General features: G+C 41.5%; 1 protein-coding gene across 8 annotated transcripts in view; it reads left to right on the top strand.

Moving 5' to 3' along the window:
• The window catches only part of LOC121575032 (inositol 1,4,5-trisphosphate receptor type 1), a 145,767-nt gene that overhangs the window by 111,369 nt on the left and 8,023 nt on the right, over window positions 1–26,375 (top strand). For 5 of the 8 annotated variants that reach the window (XM_041887809.1, XM_041887807.1, XM_041887805.1 and 2 more), the window contains 6 exons: window positions 244–408; window positions 4,398–4,587; window positions 4,815–4,910; window positions 6,792–6,940; window positions 7,176–7,341; window positions 11,746–11,906. In XM_041887809.1, the coding sequence (XP_041743743.1) occupies window positions 244–408; window positions 4,398–4,587; window positions 4,815–4,910; window positions 6,792–6,940; window positions 7,176–7,341; window positions 11,746–11,906 (927 nt within the window). The remainder of the gene's footprint in view (window positions 1–243; window positions 409–4,397; window positions 4,588–4,814; window positions 4,911–6,791; window positions 6,941–7,175; window positions 7,342–11,745; window positions 11,907–26,375) is intronic. The other 3 variants (XM_041887810.1, XM_041887806.1, XM_041887803.1) reach the window with 1 other exon arrangement.

Genomic DNA, 26,375 nt, shown 5'->3' with positions numbered 1-26,375 from the left:
TTGAATGGATGCATGACCAATGCTTCTTGCACATCAAGTTTTTTGGAGTGATGTCAACTATTCTGGGAGCAGTTTTCCCCCTCTATGCCAGTCTCTGTAACAAAAGTTGGCTATGTGTTAGTCTGCTATGCCTGATTGTTTCTGTATCTCTTTACTTAGTTGTACCAGTATGTACTTTTAAATTAACATGGCAAAATTGTTGCTCTTTGACTTAATCCTTCTATGTTTTCCACTGTTCCTCAGGTGGGCAATAAGATGATCTTCTTGATGAGTTTTGTGGGGAACAGAGGGACGTTCACGCGGGGCTACAAGGCCATGATCATGGATGTAGAGTTCCTCTACCACCTCCTCTACCTGATCATCTGTAGTCTGGGTGTCTTCGTCCATGTCTTCTTCTACAGTCTGCTGGTAAAAACTGTACTCTCACTCACTCGCCTTCTCGCTCGCTCGCTCACTCTCTCAAATCAAATCAATTCCAATTGTATTGGTCACATACACATATTTAGCAAATGTTACTGCGGCAGTAGCGAAATATATAAACTACCGGTCAAAAGTATTAGAACACATACTCATTCAAGGGTTTTTCTTTATTTTTACTATTTTCTACATTGTAGAATAATAGTGAAAACATCAAAACTATGAAATAATACATATGGAATCATGTAGTAACCAAAAAAGTGTTAAACAAATCAAAATATATTTTATATTTGAGATTTTTCAAATAGCCACCCTTTGCCTTGATGACAGCTTTGCACACTCTTGGCATTCTCTCAACCAGCTTCATGAGGTAGTCACCTGGAATGCATTTCAATTAACAGGTGTGCCTTCTTAAAAGTTAATTTGTGGAATTTCTTTCCTTGTTAATGCTTTTGAGCCAAAAAGTTGTGTTGTGACAAGGTAGGGGGAGGTATACAGAAGATTAGTCCTATTTGGTAAAAGACCAAGTCCATATTATGGCAAGAACTGCTCAAATAAGCAAAGAAAAACGACAGTCCATCATTACTTTAAGACATGAAGGTCAGTCAATATGGAACATTTCAAGAACTTTGAAAGTTTCTTCAAGTGAAGTCGCAAAAACCATCAAGCGCTATGATGAAACTGGCTCTCATGAGGACCGCCACAGGAATGGGAGACCCAGAGTTACCTCTGCTGCAGAGGATAAGTTTGTTAGAGTTACCAGCCTCAGAAATTGCAGCCCAAATAAATGCTTCACAGAGTTCAAGTAACAGACACATCTCAACATCAACTGTTCAGAGGAGACTGTGTAAATCAGGCCTTCATGGTCGAATTCCTGCAAATAAACCACTACTAAAGGACACCAATAATAAGAAGAGACTTGCTTGGGCCAAGAAACACGAGCAATGGACATCAGACAAGTGGAAATGTGTCCTTTGGTCTGGAGTCCAAATTGGAGATTTTTGGTTCCAACCGCTGTGTCTTTGTGAGACGCGGTGTGGGTGAACGGATGATCTACGCATGTGTATTTCCCACCATAAAGTATGGAGGAGGAGGTGTTATGGTGTGGGGGTGCTTTGCTGGTGACACTGTCGTCTGTGATTTATTTAGAAATCAAGGCACACTTAAACAGCATTCTGCAGCGATACGCCATCCCATCTGGTTTGGGCTTAGTGGGACTATCATTTGTTTTTCTACAGGACAATGACCCAACACACCTCCAGGCTGTGTAAGGACTATTTGACCAAGAAGGAGAGTGATGGAGCACTGCATCAGATGACCTGGCCACCACAATCCCCCGACCTCAACCAAATTGAGATGGTTTGGGATGAGTCTGACCGCAGAGTGAAGGAAAAGCAGCCAACAAGTGCTCAGCATATGTGGGAACTCCTTCAAGACTGTTGGAAAAGCATTCCAGGTGAAGCTGGATGAGAGTGTGCAAAGCTGTCATCAAGGCATAGGGTGGCTATTTGAAGAATCTCAAATTTAAAATATATTTTTACTTGGTTACTACATGATTCCATATGTGTTATTTCATAGTTTTGATGTCTTCACTATTATTCTACAATGTAGAAAATAGTAAAAATAAAGACAAACCCTTGAATGAGTAGGTGTTCTAAAACTTTTGACCGGTAGTGTGTACCATAGACATTATGGACAGTATGTGGATAGAATATGAAAATACGTAGGATAGAATAGTATATGCACAGCAATAGTTGAATAGGAATGACTTGACTAGAATACAGAATATACATATGAAATGGGTAAAACAGTATGTAAACATTATTAAAGTGACCAGTGTTCCATGTTATGTACATAAGGCAGCAGCCTCTAAGGTGCAGGGTTCAGTAACTGGGTGGTAGCTGGCTAGTGACTAAGTTCAGGGCAGGGTACTGGGTGGAGGCCGGCTAGTGATGGCTATTTAACAATCTGATGGCCTTGGGATGGAAGCTGTTTTTCAGTCTCTTGGTCTCAGCTTTGATGCACCTGTATTGACCTTGCCTTCTGGATGATAGCGGGGTGAACAGGCCTTGGCTCGGTTGGCTGAGGTCCTTGATGATCTTCTTGGCCTTCCTGTGACACCGGGTGCTGTAGATTTCCTGGAGGGCTGGCAGTGTGCCCCCGGTGATGCATTGGGCAGACTGCACCACCCTCTGGAGAGCCCTGCGGTTGGAGACCGTGCAATTGCCGTACCAGGCGGTGATACATCCCGACAGAATGCTCTCCATGGTGCTTCTGTAAAGGTTTGTGAGGGTCTTAGGGCCAAGTCAAATTTCTTCACTCTCCTGAGGTTGAAGAGGCGCTGTTGCGCCTTCTTCACCACACTGTCTGTTTGGGTGGATAGGGGCATGCTCTCTCTGCTGTTTCCTGAAGTCCACAATCAGTTCCTTCATTTTGTTGACGTTGAGGGAGAGGTTATTTTCCTGGCACCACTCCGCCAGGGCCTTCACCTCCTCCCTGTAGGCTGTCTTGTCATTGTTGGTAATCAAGCCTACCACTGTTGTGTCGTCTGCAAACTTGATGATTGAGTTGGTGGCATGCGTGGCCACGAAGTCATTGGTGAACAGGGAGTACAGGAGGGGACTGAGCGCACACCCTTGTGGTGCCCTTGTGTTGAGGATCAGCATAGTGGAGGTGTTGTTGCCTACCTTCACCACCTGGGGGCGGCCCGTCAGGAAGTCCAGGACCCAGTTGCACAGGGCACATATCAGACCCAGGGCCCCGAGCTTAACGATGAGCTTGGAGGGTACTATGGTGTTGAAGGCTGAGCTGTAGTCAATGAACAGCATTCTTACATAACTATTTCTCTTGTTCAGATGGGATAGGGCAGTGCGATGGCGATTGCATCATCCGTGGATCTATTGGGACGGTATGCAAATTGCAGCGGGTCTAGGGTGTCAGGTAAGGTGGGGGTGTTATGATCCTTAACTAGCCTCTCAAAGCACTACATGATGACCGCTGTGAGTGCTACGGGGCGATAGTCATTTAGTTCAGTTACCTTCACTTTCTTGGGTACAGGAACAATGGTGGACATCTTGATGCAAGTGGGGATAGCAGACTGTGATAGGGAGAGATTGAATATGTCCATAAACACTCCAGCCAACTGGTCTGCGCCATGCTCTGAGGATGCATCTAGGGATGCCGTCTGGGCTGGCAGCCTTGCGAGGGTTAACATGTTTAAATGTCTTACTCACGTCGGCCACAGAGAATAAGAGCTTACAGTTCTCTGGAGTGGCCCGCGTCGGTGGCACTGTTATCCTCAAAGCAGGCGAAGAAGGTGTTTAGCTTGTCCGGGAGCAAGACTTCAGTGTCCGCGACCTGACTGGTTTTCCCTTTGTAATCCGTGATTATCTGGAGTCCCTGCCACATACGTCTCATGTCTGAGCCATTGAATTGCGACTCTGCTTTGTGTGTCTGTACTGATGTTTTGCCTGTTTGATTGCCTTACCAAGGGCATAACTGAACTGGGCCTTGTAGCCATTCCGGAAGGGAGAACAATGGTCCAGAGTTTCTGAACCGTGAGTACTGCAGGCAATGTGTTGATAGAACTTCAGATTTGCTTTATTAAAGTCCCCAGCTACAATAAATGCGGCCTCAGGATATAGTTCCTTGAGAGCTGTCGTGGTATCAGCTTGAGGGGGAATACACGTCTGTGACGATGACCGAAGAGAATTCTCTCGGGAGGTAATGCGGTCTGCATTTGATTGTGAGGTATTCTAGTTCGGGTGAACAAAAGGACTTGAGTTCCTGTACATTACCACAATCACACCATGAGTAGTTAATCATGAAACATACACCATCGCCTCTCTTCTTCCCGGAGAGTTCTTTATTCCTATCTGCACGATGTAACCCAGCTAGTTGTATGGACGGGGAAAGTGTATCTCACTCACTCATCCTCCTGTCTCCCACTAAGCTGTGTTTGTCTCTTGTCTCTCCTGCAGCTCTTTGACCTGGTGTACAGGGAGGAGACGCTGCTGAACGTGATCAAGAGTGTAACCCGTAATGGACGCTCCATCCTGCTGACAGCCGTGCTGGCTCTCATCCTGGTCTACCTCTTCTCCATCGTAGGTTACATCTTCTTCCAGGATGACTTCCTCCTCAATATTGACAGGATACCTAATAAAACACTAGGTAAGCTCAAAGTGCAGGTACTATGACACTTAGGGTTCCCAAACAGAATTACTTCTTCTGTCTATCCTCCCCACTCTGATTGTCATATTTTAAAATGACTTACACCAGATTTCCTGCTGTGAAATAACTCTGCAAGGCCAAATATGGTCCCTCGTTTACAATAGACAATATTGAGCCAACAAAGGCTCAATATTGAGTCTCTCCTGACATTTTGTTTTCCTGTTTAGCAGAGAGTGGAGCCAGTATGGTGGGAGATTTCCTGTCAGCAGGAGTCTGTCAGAAGGACAGCGGGGAGAACTGCTCCACAGAAGCTGTTGTGGATGGTATGTGCTCCAGGAAAAGGGAAAAGTGTGTGTGTATGTGTGTGTGCGCAGGCTTGCATGTGTGTCAAGGGGTTCTCCTGTGTCCTTTTTAGACCACCTGAGTCAGTCCTCCCCCAGAGGAGACGTTTCCCACAATTCCACTGAGACGGAAATCTGTGCGATGAGGCAGTCATGGGATTAGGCCTTGACTAGGCCTGGCTGGGTTTGGCTGGCTGGGGGAAGCACACAGGGTTTTAGACATGGCTAGGTTTGGCTGGGCTGGGAGAGGCTATACCGACACTCCTGGTGCCCAAATTGATGACAAATGTCATGCAGCCGAGAGTCGATGGATTCTGTTCAGTCAGTCGTCCTGATAAGCCCTTCATTCCCAGCTAGCTAGTTTATGCTGGCAACAACAGCATGGCGCTAGTTAAAACTTGTCAAAGAAAATGTGATGTTTATTTCGATGGGCGAAGGAGAAATAACTTGTAGTATTGGTCACCATCTGAAATCTGGATGTCACCGTGACATGCCAATTAGCTAACGTTACGACAAGCCGGTGTGAATGACCAATGCAACGGTGTTGTGAGGTGCTTTACACTTTTGCTTCCCACTGGACAGCAGTTGCTTCACCGGGCAGCTGTATCACATGCAGCTGGCGGTAGTTGACGTTGCCAATTTCTTCCATACTCAATTATATTTTGAGTAGGATAGCAGCCTACACAAGAAATAACTTGTATTGGTAGTAAACATCTGGATGTCACCGTGATACAGTCTCCTGCTGCTCAATGGGAAGAGTTTGCGCTGCAAGCCTGCAACTTAACACAGTGTGTCCTCGCTCCCGAGTCCTGCGTGCCGAGCACTGCTGTCCTGCAGTAACTTAGAGGGAAGTATAGATAGTGCAGCTAATATCAGACCAGGGTGACAGGCAGCTAAAGCACATTTGTTGATTTTGTAGTCTGATAAAACTGAATGATTCTCAACTCCCAAGTTCCAACTTCCTTCAAGTTTCAAATTCTCGCGGAAGTTTCTAGCAATAAGCATAAACTAGCTTGCTGGGGAGCGCTCATTAGGACAAGGCAACTGACAGAACTGACAAACGAATCCATTCGTCCCAACTCAACTCTTGCTGCGTGACACACGTCATCAGTTTTGGGAACCAGGCGTGTCCGTATAGCCTCTCCCTTCTGGGCTGGGGAAAACACAGGGGTTTAGGCCTGGCTGGGTTTGGCTGGGCTGAGGAAAACACAGGGGTTTAGGCCTGGCTGGGTTTGGCTGGGCTGGGGAAAACACACAGGTGTTTAGGCCCTGCCGTGTGTGTCTGCTTCTGGAGGACCAGGATCCAGAGGGAGGTGGAGGAGAGGTTAGTGGTTAGTTGCCATCAGGCACAGAACGTGTTCGCTCTGAGATGGTGCCGGGAGCAACTCATTGGGATCCAGGCATTCTAACAGACACTGTTGACTTCTTTAGAAAAAGCTCCCAAATTAAAGATGACCTGCATGCTGCCTTAATGTGCTCAGTCAACCTTTTCTGAACCTTGTCACGCCTGAGGGTGTCATAGGTTCAAACCTCATGTAGGCTTCCACCACCATCAACATCACCCAAATTAATGACGCTAGTCTGGTGACTTCTTGTTTTTTGAGAACTGTTTGGGAGGGTCACATTGGTATTGTCAGTGGTTCCTGTGCTGGGAAGAAGCAGGCTGTGGTAGGGTTGTTTTGCAGGTTTATTTTAAGCTTTTGTTCGCACAACATTGTCCTCATTTACCAAATATATAATTTTTTATCCTCAACACAGAATTTGCCATGTGAGAAATTTAGATGTGATTTGGATGAAAAGGGCTTGTGGATTTGTTGTGGATATACACTATGTGTAATTCATATCCCTGATGTCGCTCTGTAGCTGCCATTGCCACCCAGCCGTCGGCGGTGGTGATTGAAGACAAGGAGCGGTCATGTGACTCCCTCCTCATGTGTATCGTCACTGTCCTGAGTCACGGCCTGAGGAGTGGAGGTGGTGTGGGGGACGTTCTGCGGAAGCCATCCAAAGAGGTACGCAAATGCCCATGTTGAACACCATCAATCCATTTACATTTCCCACAGGTCCAGAAAGAGGAAGAAAGAAACACAGTTTAGCTTCACCTCAATCTCAATTATTGCTAATCAACAGGGAAGAATTTTGCTGCAGTTGTGTTTCATAGCTGCAGTCATCTTTGATAGTTGACTAGTTGAAATGTTCAGGTGTATGTTATCAAATGACTTTTCCTGTCTTCCTTGTCTTTGCTAGGAGCCTCTATTTGCTGGCAGGGTGATCTACGACCTACTCTTCTTCTTCCTCGTCATCATCATCGTCCTCAACCTCATCTTCGGAGTCATCATCGACACCTTTGCCGACCTCAGGAGTGAGAAACAGAAAAAGGAGGAAGTCCTGAAGACAACATGCTTCATCTGCGGTGAGTGGACCTACCTGGGTCTGGCTGGGCTCTTCTGGCCTGTGTCCACCGCTAGTGATCAGTGGGCTGATGCTCGGTCTGAGACTGTTTGCTAAGCTATCATGGTGGTAGCTGCATTTTGAGCTGGGGTTGGAATGACTAGTGGATGTGGTCTGTAGAGTCTATGAAAAGTAGTGCTATTTCACACTAGGCTTTGGTGCAGTCCAGCGAGCATTGGAGGAGAATTAACAGATGAGTGGTCTAACCTGAGACTGCACTCTAAGTCTGTAAGTCTGTCTGAGGCTGTTACTTAAGTAATAAGGCCAGAGGAGGTGAGGTATATGGCCAATATACCATGGCTAAGGGCTGTTCTTATGCACGACACAACGCGTGCCTGTATACAGCCCTTAGCCGTGGTATATTGCCCATATAGCACAAACCCCTGAGGTGCTTTATTGCTATTATAATCTGGTTACCAACGTAATTAGAGCAGTAAAAATAAATGTTTTGTCATAACCGTGGTATACCACGGCTGTCAGCCAATCAGCATTCAGGGCTCGAACCACCCAGTTTATACTGTTGCATGCCTCACAGCTGGCCCGTGGTAGAATGGGGGCTGTTTTGCTCAGCTCAGCAGCGTAAACATCACAACGCCTCCTCTTCCCAGAACCAGAATGGTTAGTCATGGCTGATGCGATGCTGAGTAACTTCCTCCTGTTACCATGCGGTTCTTGACCATGTTAGTGTGCAACACTCACTCAGCCAAGAAACACTCCTCCCAAAGTGCACTGCAATGGCAATGAACTGTATCACATTGGCATACACAAGCTATTAGTTACTGTAGCCTTAGTTTTTTTTTTTTTTTTTTTTTTTGGGAGGGGGGAATGGATCAGCTTAATATTGCAGATAGATTGTATCTTCTATCAATGTAATTGTCTGCATCACTTCCAATCCCCCATGTTTTTTATATATATATATTCCCCTTTATTACTTTTCAACCCCACCATCCTTTCCCTACTTGGAGTAAATTAGTGAACAACAATGCCCAGGCCTCTACTTCCGGTCTATACTTACTATCTACACCTTATGGACAGAGTGAATTTTACAATAATTCTATTATATATATATATATATATTATTTATTTTTTGCTCCTGAACTTCTTCTACTCTCAACCTCTCCGATCATTTTCATGATGTCCATCCGGTTTGCTTCTATATGCCATATCTTTCTAACTGTGCTCTTTCCCAAAAGCTCCCAACATACAACCTATATACTTATTATGGACACAGTATGCTTACATGATTAGCTATCTTTGTTATTATTTGTTGTTATTTGTTATTAGTCCCATCCTTCAACTCTATTCAATACCTCCCATCTATCTCTTAACACCATCCATATAGGATTTCTATTTGCCATATATATTTCAACCGTACTGTGATGTTATACAAAAGTTCTGAACCTTTCTATTCTCATTGCTTCTACAGATTGTGAATTAAAAATAAACATTTTTGCTAAAAGTATTATTATATTATTGATTGATTGACTATGACTTTTCAGATCACCCAGTAATGCTATCTGCAAGGTTAGTTCCAGGTAAATATTGCAATCCTTTAGCCATTCCTGGACCTGTGTCCAAAAACAAGCTACAAATGGACAGAACCAAAACAAATGATCTAATGATTCTGTCTCTTCACAGCAAAATATGCAGAGCTGGGAAGATTGTATCCCCCATATAAATAACATTCTATTGGTAGCAAGAATTGTATATAATAATTTAAATTGAAAGATTCAAATTTTTGAATCCGGTGTCGTTTTGCGTGTCAGTTCATAAACACTGCCATGGGATCGGTACGTCAAAGATCTCTTCCCAACTATTTTGCGATCTATATGGGACGGCTGTCAATCCTTTGGTCCTTAAGTGAAACTGATATACTTTTTTATTTATCACAGTTTTCCTTAACCAATTATGTTCTTTAATGCAAGGCCGACAGACAAGTTCCTTACTTTCTCCCCCTTCCACTTTCCTCTTCCACTTTTGCGGTAAGGCTGCAATTATTTGGTTGTAATTTTGGGTAGAGCAGACATTTCCATATGTTTTTGTTAGCTGCATGTGCGACATAACTCCACCAGTCCTACCGATGAAATCATTTACGAAGATTATACCTTTTTTAAACATTCTGTCAAAAAATAAAGGTTTTTTGTCAATTAGTATATTTGAATTTAACCACAATATTTGTTGCATTATTTGTTCTATCGTTTCTGGAGGATTAAATTGAAATTGCAACCAACTTTCTATGGCTTGTTTTAGAAATAGTGACATTTGGGAGATTATTTCCTTTTCAAATAACTGAAAGTGAGAGGTTGTAATCTGAATAAAGGGAAAAAGGCCTTTCTTGAACATTGGGTGAGACAATCTTACTAATACTTGAGAACCAGTTCGGATTTAAGTATAACTTTTGGATGACTGAAGATTTTAGTGATAGGGCTAATGCTTTAATATTTAATCATTTCTGTCCTCCGAATTCATATTCATTATATAAATATGCTCTTTTCATTTTGTCTGGCTTGCCGTTCCAAATAAAATTGAATATTTTTTTCTCATATAATTTAAAAAACTGTTTGCTAGGCATAGGCAAGACCATAAGCAAATAGGTAAACTGGGATAATACTAAAGAGTTAATCAGGGTGATTTTTCCACAAATTGACAGGTATTTTCCTTTCCATGGTAGTAAGATCTTATCTATTTTTGCTAACTTTCTATTAAAATGTATTGAAGTGAGATCATTTATTTCCTTTGGGATATGTATTCCGAGTATATCCACATCACCATCAGACCATTTTATTGGTAAACTACATGGTAATGTAAAAATTGTATTTTTTTGTGATCCAATACGTAATATAGTACATTTGTCATAATTTGGTTTTAATCCAGAGAGGTTAGAAAATGTATCTAGATCCTCAATGAGGCTGTGGAGGGATTCTAGTTGTGGATCTAAAAGAAAACATGAGTCATCTGCGTACAATGACACCTTTGTTTTTAAGCCCTGTATTTCTAATCCTCTGATATTATTATTGGATCTGATTTTAATAGCTAACATCTCGATGGCCACAATAAATAGATATGCCGATAGTGGACAACCTTGTTTCACTCCTCTTGACAGTTTAAAACTTTCTGAGAAATAGCCATTATTTACTATTTTACACCTAGGGTTACTATTCATGATTTTGACCCATTTTATAAGAGATTCTCCAAAATTGAAATGCTCCAGGCATTTATATATAAACCCCAGTCGAACTTTATCAAATGCCTTTTCGAAGTCTGCTATGAATAGCAGGCCTGGTTTCCCATATTTTCCATAGTGTTCTATTGTTTCCAATACTTGCCTTATATTATCTCCAATGTATCTTCCATGTAAAAAACCTGTCTGATTAGAATGAATAATATCTGACAATACCTTTTTAATTCTATGCACTATACATTTTGCTAGGATTTTTGCATCACAACACTGAAGTGTAAGGGGCCTCCAATTTTGTAAATGGACTGGATCTTTATATTTTCCACTTGTATCCTGTTTCAGTAATAATGAGATCAGACCTTCTTCTTGAGTGTCAGATAATCTACCATTTACATAGGAGTGGTTAAAACATGCTAATAACGGTCCTCTTAGTATATCAAAAAGGTTTGGTATACCTCGACTGGTATGCCATCCAACCCTGGAGTTTTCCCCGGACTTAAAGTCTTTAATTGCATCCAGAAGTTCCTCCTCTGTAATTTCACCTTCACATGAGTCTTTCTGTGTGGCTGTTAATTTGACATTATCAATAGAAAAAAAATCTCTACAATTAGCTTCAGTTAGAGGAGATGGAGGCGACTGAAAAGAAAACATATGCTTAAAGTACTTTGTTTCTTCCTTCAAAATATCATTTGGTGAATTATGGGTGACTCCGTCAATTGTAACCAGTTTCATTAAGTTCTTTTTGGTAGCATTCCTATGTTGAAGATTAAAAAAGAATTTTACTGTAGCCTTAGTTACTGTAGCCTTAGTTACAGTAGCCTATCCATTTCTTTACATTTATATGCATTTTACGTATGACCGGCCCCGTTGGATAAAGTAGGATAAAGGGGCATGTAAAATACAAATTTGTGTAAGACATTGAGAACCTGTTGAGCATTAAGACACTTGGCCTATTCTATTCTCCCTCTGAAGTGTATTATATTCTCCTGTCCAATGACTGAACTTCCCTATGCTATAGCTGTGCAGTCAGTCATCCCAACTAAGGTCATGACAATCACCAGACTGATAATGAATGGCTCATTATTGCCACACATGCATTTGTTTGTTTACAGATGAAGTAACTGCCATGCATTTGTTTTCCAGCATGTGTTTTTGACTATTTGTTTTTGTATGTCCCCTCGTGTGCAGGCCTGGAAAGGGACAAGTTTGACAACAAGACGGTGACATTTGAAGAGCACATCAAGGTGGAGCACAACATGTGGCACTACTTGTTTTTCATAGTGCTGGTGAAGGTGAAGGACTCCACAGAGTACACGGGACCAGAGAGCTACGTCGCTGAGATGATCAGGGTATGACTAGACTACTATGCGTACAAGCCAAAACAGCTTATTATGAAGGAGATTCTTGATAATACACATCAAGATAGGCAGGGATGTGGTCCTAAATAGATCTCTGACAGGGAGTTGGCAGTTCTGCATGACTTCATCAGAAGGGCTCACATATCTGAGCTTTGATCAAATGTGTCTCCTCAGAATGTAGGTCAGTTCCTATACTAGATAGAGAGATTTTGGCATGCAGTAAAATATCTCTGTTACATGGTGAGAATAAATCTAAGAAAACAGAAAACCACATTAGCGCCAATACATTGTAGACTTTTTAAAGGTCCTCCTCCACTGCTTTGCTGCAGATGGCCCAGTCCACCATCTACTAATCTAAATTAACTCAACATGGGGTTATGTGGGTCCTGGGTCAGAGAGAGTTGACTACTATGGCTGGCCGGGTTTTTCTACCATTAATTTGGCAGCTGGCCCAAAGCAGCGGCATTGTGTTATGTAATCCATGCCTTCATGACCTTGAATCCCTCCAAAGAATAATCACACCTGTAAGCTTTGTGAATAGACAATTAAGATTCAGACAATGTTCTGTTGGCATGGAGAATTAAGATCCAGACAATGTTCCGTTGGCATGAAATGTGTTAACCCCCAAAAGCAGCCATCCCAGCAAACCAAAATTGGTTCTGTGAAAGTTCCTAGAACATTCGTTAGGTTGTGGTAAATGTTCTCATAACACAAAAGCTGTCCAGTCGTGCTGATGATTATAGAATGTTTGTATAAAACATTCGCCTGATGTTGCAAGAAAGGTTCCTAGAACACATTTCACCTGTTCTTTAAAGGTTCACAGATTGTTTCATTAGGATGTGGGAACAACCTGGTGGGAACATTGTGGGACATCACAAAATATGTTCCAAAACACTAAAACTTTAGAGTTGTGTGGATAATTCAAAAATGTTTATTTTAGGGTGCAAAAAACATTCACCTAATGTTACAAGAATGTTCCCAGAACACATTTATTCTGTTCTTCAAAGATTCCCAGAATGTTTCTTAAGGTTGTGGGAACATTGTGGGTACATGACAAGAGATAGGTTCCTAAAACACTAAAACTGTCCAGTTGTGCTGACATTCAGATAATGTTTGTATCAGGGTGCACAAAACATTGCTTTGATGTTGGTAGAATGTTCCCAGAACATTTAATTAGGTTGTGGGAACAATGTGGGTACATTACAAGAGAGAGATTCCCAAAACACAAAATATGCTCAGTTGTGATGACATTCATACAAAATCTTAAATTGGGTTATTCAGGACATCGCTATAATGTTGACAGAACACCTGGTCTTTAAAGGTTTCCAGAACATTTTAATTAAGTTATGGGAGTTGTCTGGGATATTGCAAGGATATTCTTGTGATATTTACATAGGTTGCATGGAACATTCCCACAATGTTGCACAATGTTCCACAATAACCAAATTAGTCATTTGTTATGATATTCATAGCATATTTGTTTTAGGTTTAACATAATATTCTAGCTGCGCCACCAGGGGTTAGCTTTGAAATGGGGAGAGAGAGGGGGGTCAGTCTAATATGGTCAATCAAAAGACAATTTCAGAGTTATTAAAATGTTCCCATCCTCTTCATATGCTGTATACTTGTAACACTGTATTTTATGTTTTGTATCCTGATTGACCATATTAGACTGAAAAAAAAAAACATAAGGCCACAGCTACAGTGGGGAAAGAAAGTATTTAGTCAGCCACCAATTGTGCAAGTTCTCCCACTTAAAAAGATGAGAAAGGCCTGTAATTTTCATCATAGGTACACGTCAACTATGACAGACAAAATGAGAAAAAAAAATTAAGAAAATCACATTGTAGGATTTTTAATGAATTTATTTGCAAATTATGGTGGAAAATAAGTATTTGGTCAATAACAAAAGTTTCTCAATACTTTGTTATATACCCTTTGTTGGCAATGACACAGGTCAAACGTTTTCTGTAAGTCTTCACAAGGTTTTCACACACTGTTGCTGGTATTTTGGCCCATTCCTCCATGCAGATCTCCTCTAGAGCAGTGATGTTTTGGGGCTGTCGCTGGGCAACACAGACTTTCAACTCCCTCCAAAGATTTTCTATGGGGTTGAGATCTGGAGACTGGCTAGGCCACTCCAGGACCTTGAAATGCTTCTTACGAAGTCACTCCTTCATTGCCCGGGCGGTGTGTTTGGGATCATTGTCATGCTGAAAGACCCAGCCACGTTTCATCTTCAATGCCCTTGCTGATGGAAGGAGGTTTTCACTCAAAATCTCATGATACATGGCCCCATTCATTCTTTCCTTTACATGGATCAGTCGTCCTGGTCCCTTTGCAGAAAAACAGCCCCAAAGGATGATGTTTCCACCCCCATGCTTCACAGTAGGTATGGTGTTCTTTGGATGCAACTCAGCATTCTTTGTCCTCCAAACACGACGAGTTGAGTTTTTACCAAAAAGTTCTATTTTGGTTTCATCTGACCATATGACATTCTCCCAATCCTCTTCTGGATCATCCAAATGCACTCTAGCAAACTTCAGACGGGCCTGGACATGTACTGGCTTAAGCAGGGGGACACATCTGGCACTGCAGGATTTGAGTCCCTGGTGGCGTAGTGTGTTACTGATGGTAGGCTTTGTTACTTTGGTCCCAGCTCTCTGCAGGTCATTCACTAGGTCCCCCCGTGTGGTTCTGGGATTTTTGCTCACCGTTCTTGTGATCATTTTGACCCCACGGGGTGAGATCTTGCCAGATCGAGGGAGATTATCAGTGGTCTTGTATGTCTTCCATTTCCTAATAATTGCTCCCACAGTTGATTTCTTCAAACCAAGCTGCTTACCTATTGCAGATTCAGTCTTCCCAGCCTGGTGCAGGTCTACAATTTTGTTTCTGGTGTCCTTTGACAGCTCTTTGGTCCTGGCCATAGTGGAGTTTGGAGTGTGACTGTTTGAGGTTGTGGACAGGTGTCTTTTATACTGATAACAAGTTCAAACAGGTGCCATTAATACAGGTAACGAGTGGAGGACAGAGGAGCCTCTTAAAGAAGAAGTTACAGGTCTGTGAGAGCCAGAAATCTTGCTTGTTTGTAGGTGACCAAATACTTATTTTCCACCATAATTTGCAAATAAATTCATAAAAAATCCTACAATGTGATTTTCTGGATTTTTTTTCCTCAATTTGTCTGTCATAGTTGACGTGTACCTATGATGAAAATTACAGGCCTCTCTCATCTTTTTAAGTGGGAGAACTTGCACAATTGGTGGCTGACTAAATACTTTTTTTCCCCACTGTATGTGGTGGAGAGGGTTAATGATTTGGTTGCAGCTCTGAAGATTGCAGGTTCAATCTCATATTCTTTAACCATGTTTTTTCTTTTTAATTGAGGCTCAGATATAATCTACTAAAAGAGAGGATGTCTTTATTTCATCCAGATTTATAAATCCAGTCAGAAATGCAGAATTTAGACTAACTGTAAAAAATAAAACATTATGTAAAAATGGACTGTTCAACTTTTTTTTAAACGCACCCAATATAATTCCTACTTTGGGATGCTTGACATGGTCCTCCCCTGTCTTATTTTTCATGATCTGAAAAACAAAAGATCAACACTCATAGTCTTGGATACCTTGTAAATATGGGCCCAGAAGTATGCAGCATATAAAGAGGATGGGTGAAGTGATGATGAATAACCCAGTTACCGGTGTATCCCTGGGTTAGTTATGCCTAACAAGGCTAAAAAGAAAGCATGGAATTCCTGATTGACCATACTGCCATGGCTATATACTGAAAAAAAAGAAGATATAAAAGAGCTTCCCTGGTGGCACAGAGGATAAAAGACCTGGCTTGGGAACCAAACATTGCAGGTTCAAACTCCACATGTGCAGATTTTTAACATATAAAGTGTAAAAGATACGGTTGTGTTTTTATTATCTAAATGCTGTTCAAGTTTCCTATGAATGAAATTAAAATGACGTGTGTCTATATCACCTTGTAGTTGGCCTACTATACAGTCCTCAAACGTGAATTACCATTAAATCTGGAGAGAAACATAATGGGGATGTATTCCAATCTGCTTTATTGAACTACATGTGCATGCTGAGAATGTTGTGGTAATGTTAGGTGAAACTTAAATATAATATTTTCTAAATGTTCTGAGGACCTCCAAGATGAGGTCAAATGTACATTGTGTGAAAATCAATAGAATATTATGTTAAACCTAAAACAAATGTGCTATGAACGTCATAAAAACTGACTTATTTGGAAATTGTTGAACATTTTGCAACATTGTGGGAATGTTCTGTGCAACATTCATGAATATCACAAGAATATTCTTGCAACATTAAGGGAATGTCCTGTGCCACCTAACTTAAACAATGTATGAATGTCATCGCAACTGAGCATATTTTGTGTTTTGGGAACCTATCTCTTGTAATGTATCCACACTTTTCCCACAGCCTAATTAAATGTTCTGGGAACCTTTTTAAAGAACTCAAAGGCTGTTTTGTCAACATGTTTTTTTTAAACCCTGATACAAACATTATCTGAACCTCAGCACAACTGGACAGTTTTAGTGTTTTGGAAACCTATCTCTTGTCATATCCCCACATTGTTCCCACAACCTAAATAAACATTCTGGGAACCTTTTAAAGAACAGTCTAAATGTGCTCTGGGAATATTCTTATACATGACTGGACAGTTTTTGTGTTTTGGTAACGTGTTTTTAAGTAGCCGCAATGTTCTCAGCAGACTGTTCCCACAACCTAATGAAACATTCTATGAACCTTTAACCCTTTGACATGTACCAACACACGGGTGTGATCATTCTACAGTGGTCCCTGCAGCGTACGCTGAAAACGGTGTGATTAGAACGCTTATTTAGAACGTCCAGTTTCGATTGACACAACAGTCAGCGTTTGAGCTGGCCACACTGTTTTTTCACAAACATTTTGCACAAACACAGTCCTTACAACGCTATGTCCTGAATGTGACCAGTTTATTTTTGGATGCAATGTTCAGACATTCACAGAAGTAGCAACAGCATAACACAATCATCCAAACCGGAAAATGTAGGCTACATTAGTCCTAGCGCTAACTGAGGAAAGATTGACGTAACACAAGCGGTCATATTTAGCTAGCTGTCGGCTGACATAAACCCTAATATGAATTAGCTAATAGCAATTACTATTTAGAATTCATCACATCATGGGTGAGCTCAACATTGATCTAAATAATTGAGTAAAACACTTTCTAAAAATCTAAAGTAATCCAACGATGGGTAGTTCGTGCACGCCACCATGTTTGTTTTTTCGCGTCAACCAAAGATAAGAAGAGGAGACAAGATGAGTTTGGTCTGTTTGCAGTATGCATGTTGAAGGGGGTGTGTCGTCTACTGTCATTCAATTCCCTTTATTCACTTCCGGAAGTTTGCTCGAAAGATGAGTGAGCCATTCCTTCACCTCATTTTGTTATAACATCTTTGGTCTGACAGACGTTTATCTGACAGCCAGAATGCATTGAATGTGGAGCCGTATGGAGCCCTCCGCATTGTTCCAAAATTTGAGAGGCGCACGGCCATGCGGTACGGAGCTTGATTTGGCCTCTGCATGCCTCCACAGGCGCCACAATTGCATCACACCCTCCATACGAAGCCTCCGACTACATTTTCAGATCATGCATAAATTGGCTTTAATCCACCTAGACTGTGCCACAAAATGAGTAACAAAACATTACAAAACATGGCCAAATAATTTCAAGTCATCAGTCTCAAGTCAAAGTCGAGTCCCGAGACTGGAGGCTCCAAGTCCAAGTGAAGTCTCAAGTTTTTTGTTTTTATATCAATTCGAGTCTCAAGTCATCAAATTTGTGACTCGAGTCAGACTCTATTCCAAGTCATCTGACTCAAGTCCACAACTCTGTTACCTGGAAACCAAATTAGAACTTTGGTGAAATGTTCTGTGGTGGTTGTTACAGATGTTGTGCACAACATTTTAGTGAATGTTATGAGAACATTCCAAGGATATTTCATTTAAAACATTCTTTGAATGTTTTTGGGATGTTATCATCCTAATGTTAGATAAAACCCTAACTAGAATTTAATGGGAATCTTAGCTAATGTTGTGGCAATGTTCCCGGTTTGCTGGGATGTCTTAGTCATTCCCCCCTCACAGAAACACACACACACACACACACACACAAACTCTGTTTATCCTGTTTCACCCTGCTTCAACCTGGTGCATCTCGCCTGCTGAACAGTGTGGGAAACCCCTTCCTCCCACCATGTATGCTGTGTCTTCTGTGCCAAACAGACCTGTATACCGCTGAAGACCTAATTACCTACTCCTCCAATGGCATGGAGGCATCTCAAACACACAAATTGTCTAGACTGAAGGAAAAAAATGTCTGAGTTTTTAGAATGATGTAAAATATACTGTTGTTGCTTGATGAGTTTTGTTCAAGTGTGCTTCTTAAATGTCAGTAGGCTATCCGTTGCTTTTAGGTGATTTAATGGAGAAATATAACTGTCAAAGGAAAGCCCCTTCTTCAACGGTGATAACGGTTGTGCTAGTGTTGGTCTGTAACAGTTTCTGAACAGGCACAAGTTGGCCCAGTTCCTAACCTCTGTCTCTCAGTTTGAGGCATGCGAGGTCTTGTGAGGAGTCACCTAATTTGGGATTAACTGACCCCCTCTTAGCCTTAGGCCCTACTGAGCCAAATGGAGCTTGCCAGCAAGACGTGGTAGCCCACAGGAGGGTTTAAGGTAACATGGTGTGTTAGACCCCACTGACCCGTCAACTGACCCAGTCAATCACAACTGGACCCATGCAACAAGTTTAATCATGTGGGGCCTCCTGCTCTGGACTGGGAGCTAAATTAGGTGTTTGCAGCACGACTCACTACAGAGCTCAGACATGGTCTTCTGCTGCAAGAAGATGAGGATCGAGAACTCACACCTTAGCTGTTAGCTCTTCAGCATCAAGTAGTTGATGAATGTCTGCATTCATGCTCTGGGCTATCAATGGATCAAAACACTTTTACCAAGAACTAAATTATAAGCTTAGAATCTGAGAATTGGAAGAATCGGTCACATCCCTATTAGTTATCCTCCTATGATGTCACAACTCATCACATGAACTCTTTATCCCTGATTTTACATGATAGGGAAAACATTTCCATATGTGACGACCACCTCGATTTGGTGTTATGTTGCAACATTTGAAATTGTGTTTTTTGCATTGGATAAAAGTAGAGACTCAGAGCTACAAAATGGTACATCATACACTGCAGTTGAGGAACAATGGGAAAGTAATTCTGCTTTGAAAATTGATCAAGTTGTAACCCCAATTTTGAGAAAATGGCCCTTGAATGTTTTGGTACACCTACTGGAGAGCTCTTCATTGTCTACACCTATTCAGCATCGTCCAAACCCTCTTAAGCCCCACCCATCTCTTTAAGGATGCGAGGCCATGTGCTAAACAGAGTGAGTAAGGTAGTGTAGTAAACAACCAAAGATTTCAAGACTAAAAGTGGTGAAAGTAGTAGCCTACAATAAGGAAAAACTCCAGGTAAAAATGCATTTTATCTAGTCCTTGGCCTATATCCTAATCTGACTTTGGTGCAGGTCATGTTGTTCTTCACATTACCGTCTCTGGTAAACACACACTATATCAAAAATGTCCAGATGAAAGTGTCCAGATAAAAATATTTTATAATTATTAGATGATGCTTACCCAGAGACACTTGTCTAAATTGATGGGTCATGTGAAAGAAATGCTATAACCACCACCCAGCCACATCTAGCGAAGTGGATGAGTCACTATTGTCTAGATATGTACACGTGTTCATGAAATACAATAGATTGCCGTAATCACCCCCAGACACACCTGGCTAACTTGATGGATCATGTAGTCATCTGGCGAAGTGGTGTCTTTTGTTTAGACATGTAGCTAGCTAGCTAAACAATGAACCGTAATCTCAGCCCATACTACTAGCAATACAAACGGATTGCCATAGCTAGCCACCATATTGTTAGCTAGCTAGCAAACATTACATGTATGATCTGTGTAGTAATATTATTAGTATCTCAGAAAGCTATTTGCATTGCTAGTTATAGCCTAATGTTAGCTAGCTAGCTAACATGAAAAGCTGTAGTATGAATCTGCAGGTAGCTAAAGGTAACCAACTAGGTTCAATGTTAGCTAGCTAGTTAACATTAGGCTATAACTAGCAATGCAAATAGCTTTCTGAGATACTAATAATATTACTACACAGATCATACATGTAATGTTTGCTAGCTAGCTAACAATATGTTTTAACTTGCAATAAAACGACTTTCTGACCAAATTAGAAACTTTCTGAAAATGTAGCTAGACTCTTACCCGTATACATGGATGAACGCTTAATGGCAGACTGGAATCCCTTTAACTAAGTGTCGTTTCCATTTTGTTTGTAGCTACAGCTTGTTTGGCCCGTTGTGTCAAGTCACAACTTTTTCCCTCTGATCTTTGTCGATAGCGCCTGATAAATTTAGGGCAGCAATGTTATTGAGAGCAGTAGCAACACTTTTGCAGTTCTCCATGGCTAACGTTATATATTTCAAAAAAGTTGCAGTAGCAAGGATTATCTGCACTGATGTTATAGACAGAAGCCTGCTACATGGCAGACCAATCCGAACTCATCTCTCGGCATGTCCAGCCCATCCATTATGTCAGCCAATCATGGCTAGCGGGAAGTCTTTTTCCAAGGCTAAACTAACTAGGTTCGTAATTTAACAATTTTATTCGTATTTACAGATGGCATACAAGTTTGTTATTAAGGCATATGAAAGTTCACATGTTCCAGAAGGCATTTCTACCAAAAAACACATTTTGACAAATGCCTCTCATGTGATGTAAAGACGTGTGACATATGCCTAGCTCCTTGAAACGGGTCACATATGTTAGTGCAGGGCTCTCCAACCCTGTTCCTGGAGAGCTACCCTCTTGTAGGTTTTCAATCCAACTCCAGTTGTAACTAACCTGATTCATCTTATCACCAGCTAATTATTAGAATCAGATGCGCTAGATTAGGGTTGTAGTGTAGCTCTCCGGGAACAGGGTTGGAGATCCCTGTGTTAGTGTAATAGGTTTAATACTGTATAATAGGCTAATTCTATTGATCAATTTTCCCTTCTTACTCTGCTAACAAGCATAACAGTGTCAGATGCTGCTTGTTGTAGTGAAGATGCCTCAGATGCACAGAGGGGATTGGAGAGATCAGGGGGTGTAAAAGAAGTCAGACAACTCTGACAATGACTGGGACTGACGTCAATGGCAGAAGGCTTTAGCTGAAATGTCGGGTTGAAGGTGTAAATTGATGGTGCTTGACTCAGGTCCACCAGAATCTGTTGCCCTCATTATTATTGCGGCCCACGCTCGCTGCTCCAAGATGCATCCGCATGGTGATTTGAACTTTGAATTGCATTGATAAGATAATGCATTAGAGGCATTTCAGAAGAAGGGAGAGTGAGGAGTTTTCTGTTGTGTTTTGCACACTGTTACTATTTGTTTGTTAGGTCTAGTTTGAAATGTGATCTGTGTCTTTAATTTGCATAGAAGAGTAGTAGATGTGGTGTCTTGCCTGTGACGTTTCTGTTGCTGTCAAAACCACACAGCATCCTGTTTCTCTGTCATGGCCCTTGTGGTTTTAATACTGAAAAATGCACTTCTTTAATTTCCATTGAACCATTGTGAAGATTAATTGAATGTCAGCGTTGACCGCACGCGGTCTGAGACTTACTGGAAGTGTTTTCACTTGTAAACACTGAGGAAGGAAAGCGGGTTTGGGGGGCTGGGCTGTCAAACTGACTCTTGACACAGATGGCAAAGGGCAGAATTAAGCAATCTTGCTGTACTTTACGTCTCTGCTCCCCTCTCGTCCAGAATTAGCCTGGCACTTTTGATTGAAATTGATTGCAGACAAACAATGTTGACAAGATTTTACTTATCATGTCATTATTTCTGAGCTACGGTCTCGGACCCCCTTGAATGGTCTGTTTCTACATTCAGCAGTATGCTAGCAGAGGAAACTAGTATACTGTGTCTATTGAGGGTGCATCTCTAGTATATTATAGTATGCAGATGTCCAATACAGAGTGTACTTGTACATGATAACATGCGGGACAGCAGCACTGTGTGATTGTGGACATTCAGGAAGTGGAGCATGCACACAGCACTCCTTTCCTCCTCTCAGAATGAGTACATGTCTCTGTGTGATTCCTCTGTCCTGCTGTCTGTCTGACCCAGGCCTGTGGCCCACTGCAGTCGCCACTTTCACCCCCTGCTTCTCACCACTGAAACCCAGGGACTTTTCCATCCATGCAGCTGTGCTCACAACATACACAGGCTACAGTGCAGTTGCTCCCCAGCACCCTCCTGTTCAGGCAACACTGCGCTACTGTTGACTGTTGGGTCTGTAGTAAGGCTAATTGATAGTGTAATGCTATTTTGTAAGGTGAGGGAGTGCACATGCATGTAGCTAAAGGAGTGACTGTTTTTTATGGTCTGTGTGTGTGTGTGTGTGTCTACGCACATGTGTGTGTTTTTGTTGAAGGGAACTACAGACAGACCCATTCACACGGCCTTGGCTTGTTTGAGGCCAGGTTCAGACAGTGCACAATAACATTGGTATGTAGTGGCCCAGTGCTGGAGGAGATAGAGGGGTGAAAGAATGCGCTCGGAGTGACCCTTGGCTGCTCGCCTGGATGATCGCAGCAACCCTTTCACTGGCTCAAGGCTCTGAAGTGACTGGCTGCCACTCATACTCTCCACATGTAAAACTGTGTGCGCACTGGGCAGACATTAGGGTAATTCCACGATAACAGAATGACGCTGAGATTTTTCACTTTAAACGTATGTCAAACAAAAACCATCGATTGCAAAGTTAAACCATACAACTCTATGCACAAGGACTACATCGAACAATTTCCTTCTTCTTTTTTTACAAAAACACATTTACTCGAAGAACAGTGCAGTTTGATAACCGAATGACAGTAAAATCTCCCTCTGTTTTGTTTTATGTGACCACGTTTTCCAAAAACTCTTGTTAAATATCTACGCCGAATTAAGATTTGTATTTGTATTTATTAGGGATCCCCATTAGCCCCCAAGGCAGCAGCTACTCTTCCTGGGGTCCAAACATATATTAAAGCATTTACATTACATATAAAACAGTACATCATATGACATTATTACACCACTACCTATCTACAATAAAAAAAATGTAATACCACCATACAACAATATCACAATGTGTGCGTATGAATGTGTCTATACCCTTGTGTGTGTCTCTTCACAGTCCCCGCTGTTTCATAAGGTGTATTTTTACCTGTTTTTTCTTATCTGATTCTACGGCTTGCATCAGTTACCTGATGTGGAATAGAGTTCCATGTAGTCATGGCTCTATGTACTACTGACAAAACTAGGGCCTGTAGGACCTGCCTTGTTGATAGTGTTGTTAAGAAGGCAGAGCAGCACTTAATTATGGACATACTTCTCCACATCTTAGCTACTGTTGTATCAATATGCTTAGACCATGACAGTCTACAATCCAGGGTTACTCCAAGCAGTTTAGTCACCTCAACTTGCTCAATTTCCACATTATTCATTACGAGATGTAGTTGAGGTTTAGGGTTTAGTGAATGATTTGACCCAAATACAGTGCTTTTAGTTTTGGAAATATTCAGGACTAACTTATTCCTTGCCACCCATTCCAAAACTAACTTCAACTCTTTGTTAAGTGTTTCAGTTATTTCAGTTGCTGTAGTAGCTGATGTGTATAGTGTTGAGTCATCTGCATACATAGACACACTGGCTTTACTCAAAGCCAGTGGCATGTCGTTAGTAAAGATGGAAAAAAGCAAGAGGCCTAGACAGCTGCACTGGGGAATTCCTGATTCTACCTGGATTATGTTTGAGAGGCTTCCATTAAAGAACACCCTCTGTGTTCTGTTAGACAAGTAACTCTTTATCCACATTATCGCAGGGGGTGTAAAGCCATAACACAAGTCTTTCCAGCAGCAGACTATGATCGATAATGTCAAAAGCCACACTGAAGTCTAACAAAACATCAAAGATGTCTGCAGAAAGGATGGGGTGTCAGCTATGATATGACAACTTGAGTTTGAAAAAATCTGTTTTGGTTGTTGAACTACAGTAAGTGAAGTGGATCAACACCCGGTAACAGAGTGATGGTAACAGAATGACATCATGGGTCCCTGATCTGTACTATACATAAATGCATAATTATGTCATATTCTTCATGGTGATGTATCCTGAATAGGTACACAAAGGTAGAAAAATGTTGTTTGGGTATTATTCTACACATTGGCTATTATTCTAATGAGCCCCCCAACCCCCCCAAAAAAAAAAAGACAAAATTTGGTTGGTCCGGGCCGCATCAAATCTGTACCAATCATAGACGTCTATGTTTCACAAGTTTGGACCTCACAGTAGAGCTCAGTAGAGTACAGTACAGAAAAACTCAACAGAGTAGAGTATATTGCAGTACAGCACAGTACAGTAGAGTATAGCTCAGTACAGTACAATAGAGTAGAGTTCAGTATAGTACAGTACAATAGAGTAGAGTTCAGTACAGTAAAGTACAATACAGTAAATTATACTGTAGTCTACTCTAGTGTGCTCTACTGTATTAAACTATTCTCTACTGTACATTACAGTACCTTACTGTATTGTACTGACCCACACTCAACTGAACTTTTCTGTACTGCACTGTGCTCTACTGTACTGTGCTGTCCAAACTTGTGAAACAGACGTCTGTGATTGGTTTAGATTTGTACTGACCACATTTCAACTACTTTTCAACGTCCGGTGTCGGTCGGTGCTCAGTGGAGAGGGCTGGTTACAGTAAATGGAAAGAGAGGGGGCTCATGTGTAGGTGTCAGTAAGAGCCGGGAGATGTGACATTAAATGGAAAGAGAGAGAAGAGAGACGGGGAGAGAGAGAGAGCGATGGGTTGTCTAGACAGTCCCGTGTAGCTCAGTTGGTAGAGCATTGCGCTTGCAACGCCAGGGTTGTGGGTTCATTTCCCAGGATGAAAAAAAATATGTATGCACTCACTGTAAGTCGCTCTGGATAAGAGCGTCTGCTAAATGACAAAAAATGTACAATGTAGACTGTTTTCACACTCTTGCTTTGACCACTATGCGACAGAAAGAGAGAAAAAAAACAGTTATGAGCTGAACGTAACAGTATGCCAGTGGAAGGGAGGACAGTAGCAGGTATCCCAACTTTTTGGTAACAGAATGACAAGACACTAGGCAATATATCTTAAACTTACAGAAGGCAAATCATTTCTTTAAAACTAAATATATATGTTTATTAGTTGGCAGGGGTCTTTACTTCAACATTATTATTTTATTTTTTATGTATTTATAATACCTTTTAAGACTTTTTCTGCTAGATACCTTTTCCATCTCCTTGACCAGAAATCAAAGCCTTTGCTTATTCCTAATTTGTAGGATGAAAAATGGTTGAAACGTGTATATATGCCTTTAAAATACACTGACTGTACAAAACATTAAGGACACCTGCTCTTTCCTTTACATAAACTGACCAGGTGAATCCAGGTGAAAGCTATGATCCCTTATTGATGTCACTTGTTAAATCCGCTTCAATCAGTGTAGATGAAGGGGAGGAGACAGGTTAAAGAAGGATTGTTAAGCCTTGAGACAATTGAGACATGGATTGTGTATGTGTCCCATTCAGAGGGTGAATCTGCGAGACATAATATTGAAGTGCCTTTGAACGGTGTATGGTAGTAGGTGCCAGGCGCACTGGTTTGTGTAAATAACTGCAACGCTGCTGGGTTTTTCACGCTCAACAGCTTCTTGTGTGTATAAAACAATGGTCCTACACCTATCCAGCCAACTTAACACAACTGTGGGAAGCATTGTAGTCAACATGGGCCAGCATCCCTATGGAATGCTTTCGACATCTTGTAGAGTCCATGCCCCGACGAATTGACACTCATTGTATAAAAATATATACTCTTAGGTTTCATTTGACACCAAATTGTACTCCTATGAACTTCAATTTAGTGCTCATGGGGATTTTTTACATGGAAATGCCCAGTATGTTTTCTCTTTTCCATATTTAGAAGCAGTCCACTGTAATATTGAGAGGTATTGACTTATTGATAGCTGTAGTATTGTAATGTGTACTGTAGGCTATACACTAGGGGGGAGCACGGAAGCTTTTTACAAATATAAGGAAAGAGGCACTGGCTGAAATCAGTTGATAGTAGGACTTAGATAAGTTGTAAATGCAACAAGGACTGATATACTGAGCCCTACACTCTTAGAAAAAAAGCGTTCCAAAAGGGTTCTTTGGCTGTCCCCATAAGAGAAGCCTTTTTGGTTCCAGGTAGAACCCTTTTGGGGTCCATGTAGAACCCTCTGTG

The sequence above is a fragment of the Coregonus clupeaformis genome, chromosome 10, assembly GCF_020615455.1.
Source record: "Coregonus clupeaformis isolate EN_2021a chromosome 10, ASM2061545v1, whole genome shotgun sequence".
In the NCBI taxonomy this organism is placed as follows: domain Eukaryota; kingdom Metazoa; phylum Chordata; class Actinopteri; order Salmoniformes; family Salmonidae; genus Coregonus; species Coregonus clupeaformis.
Note: the sequence above shows the minus strand (reverse complement) of the source record. Positions and strands in the feature narration are given on the sequence as shown.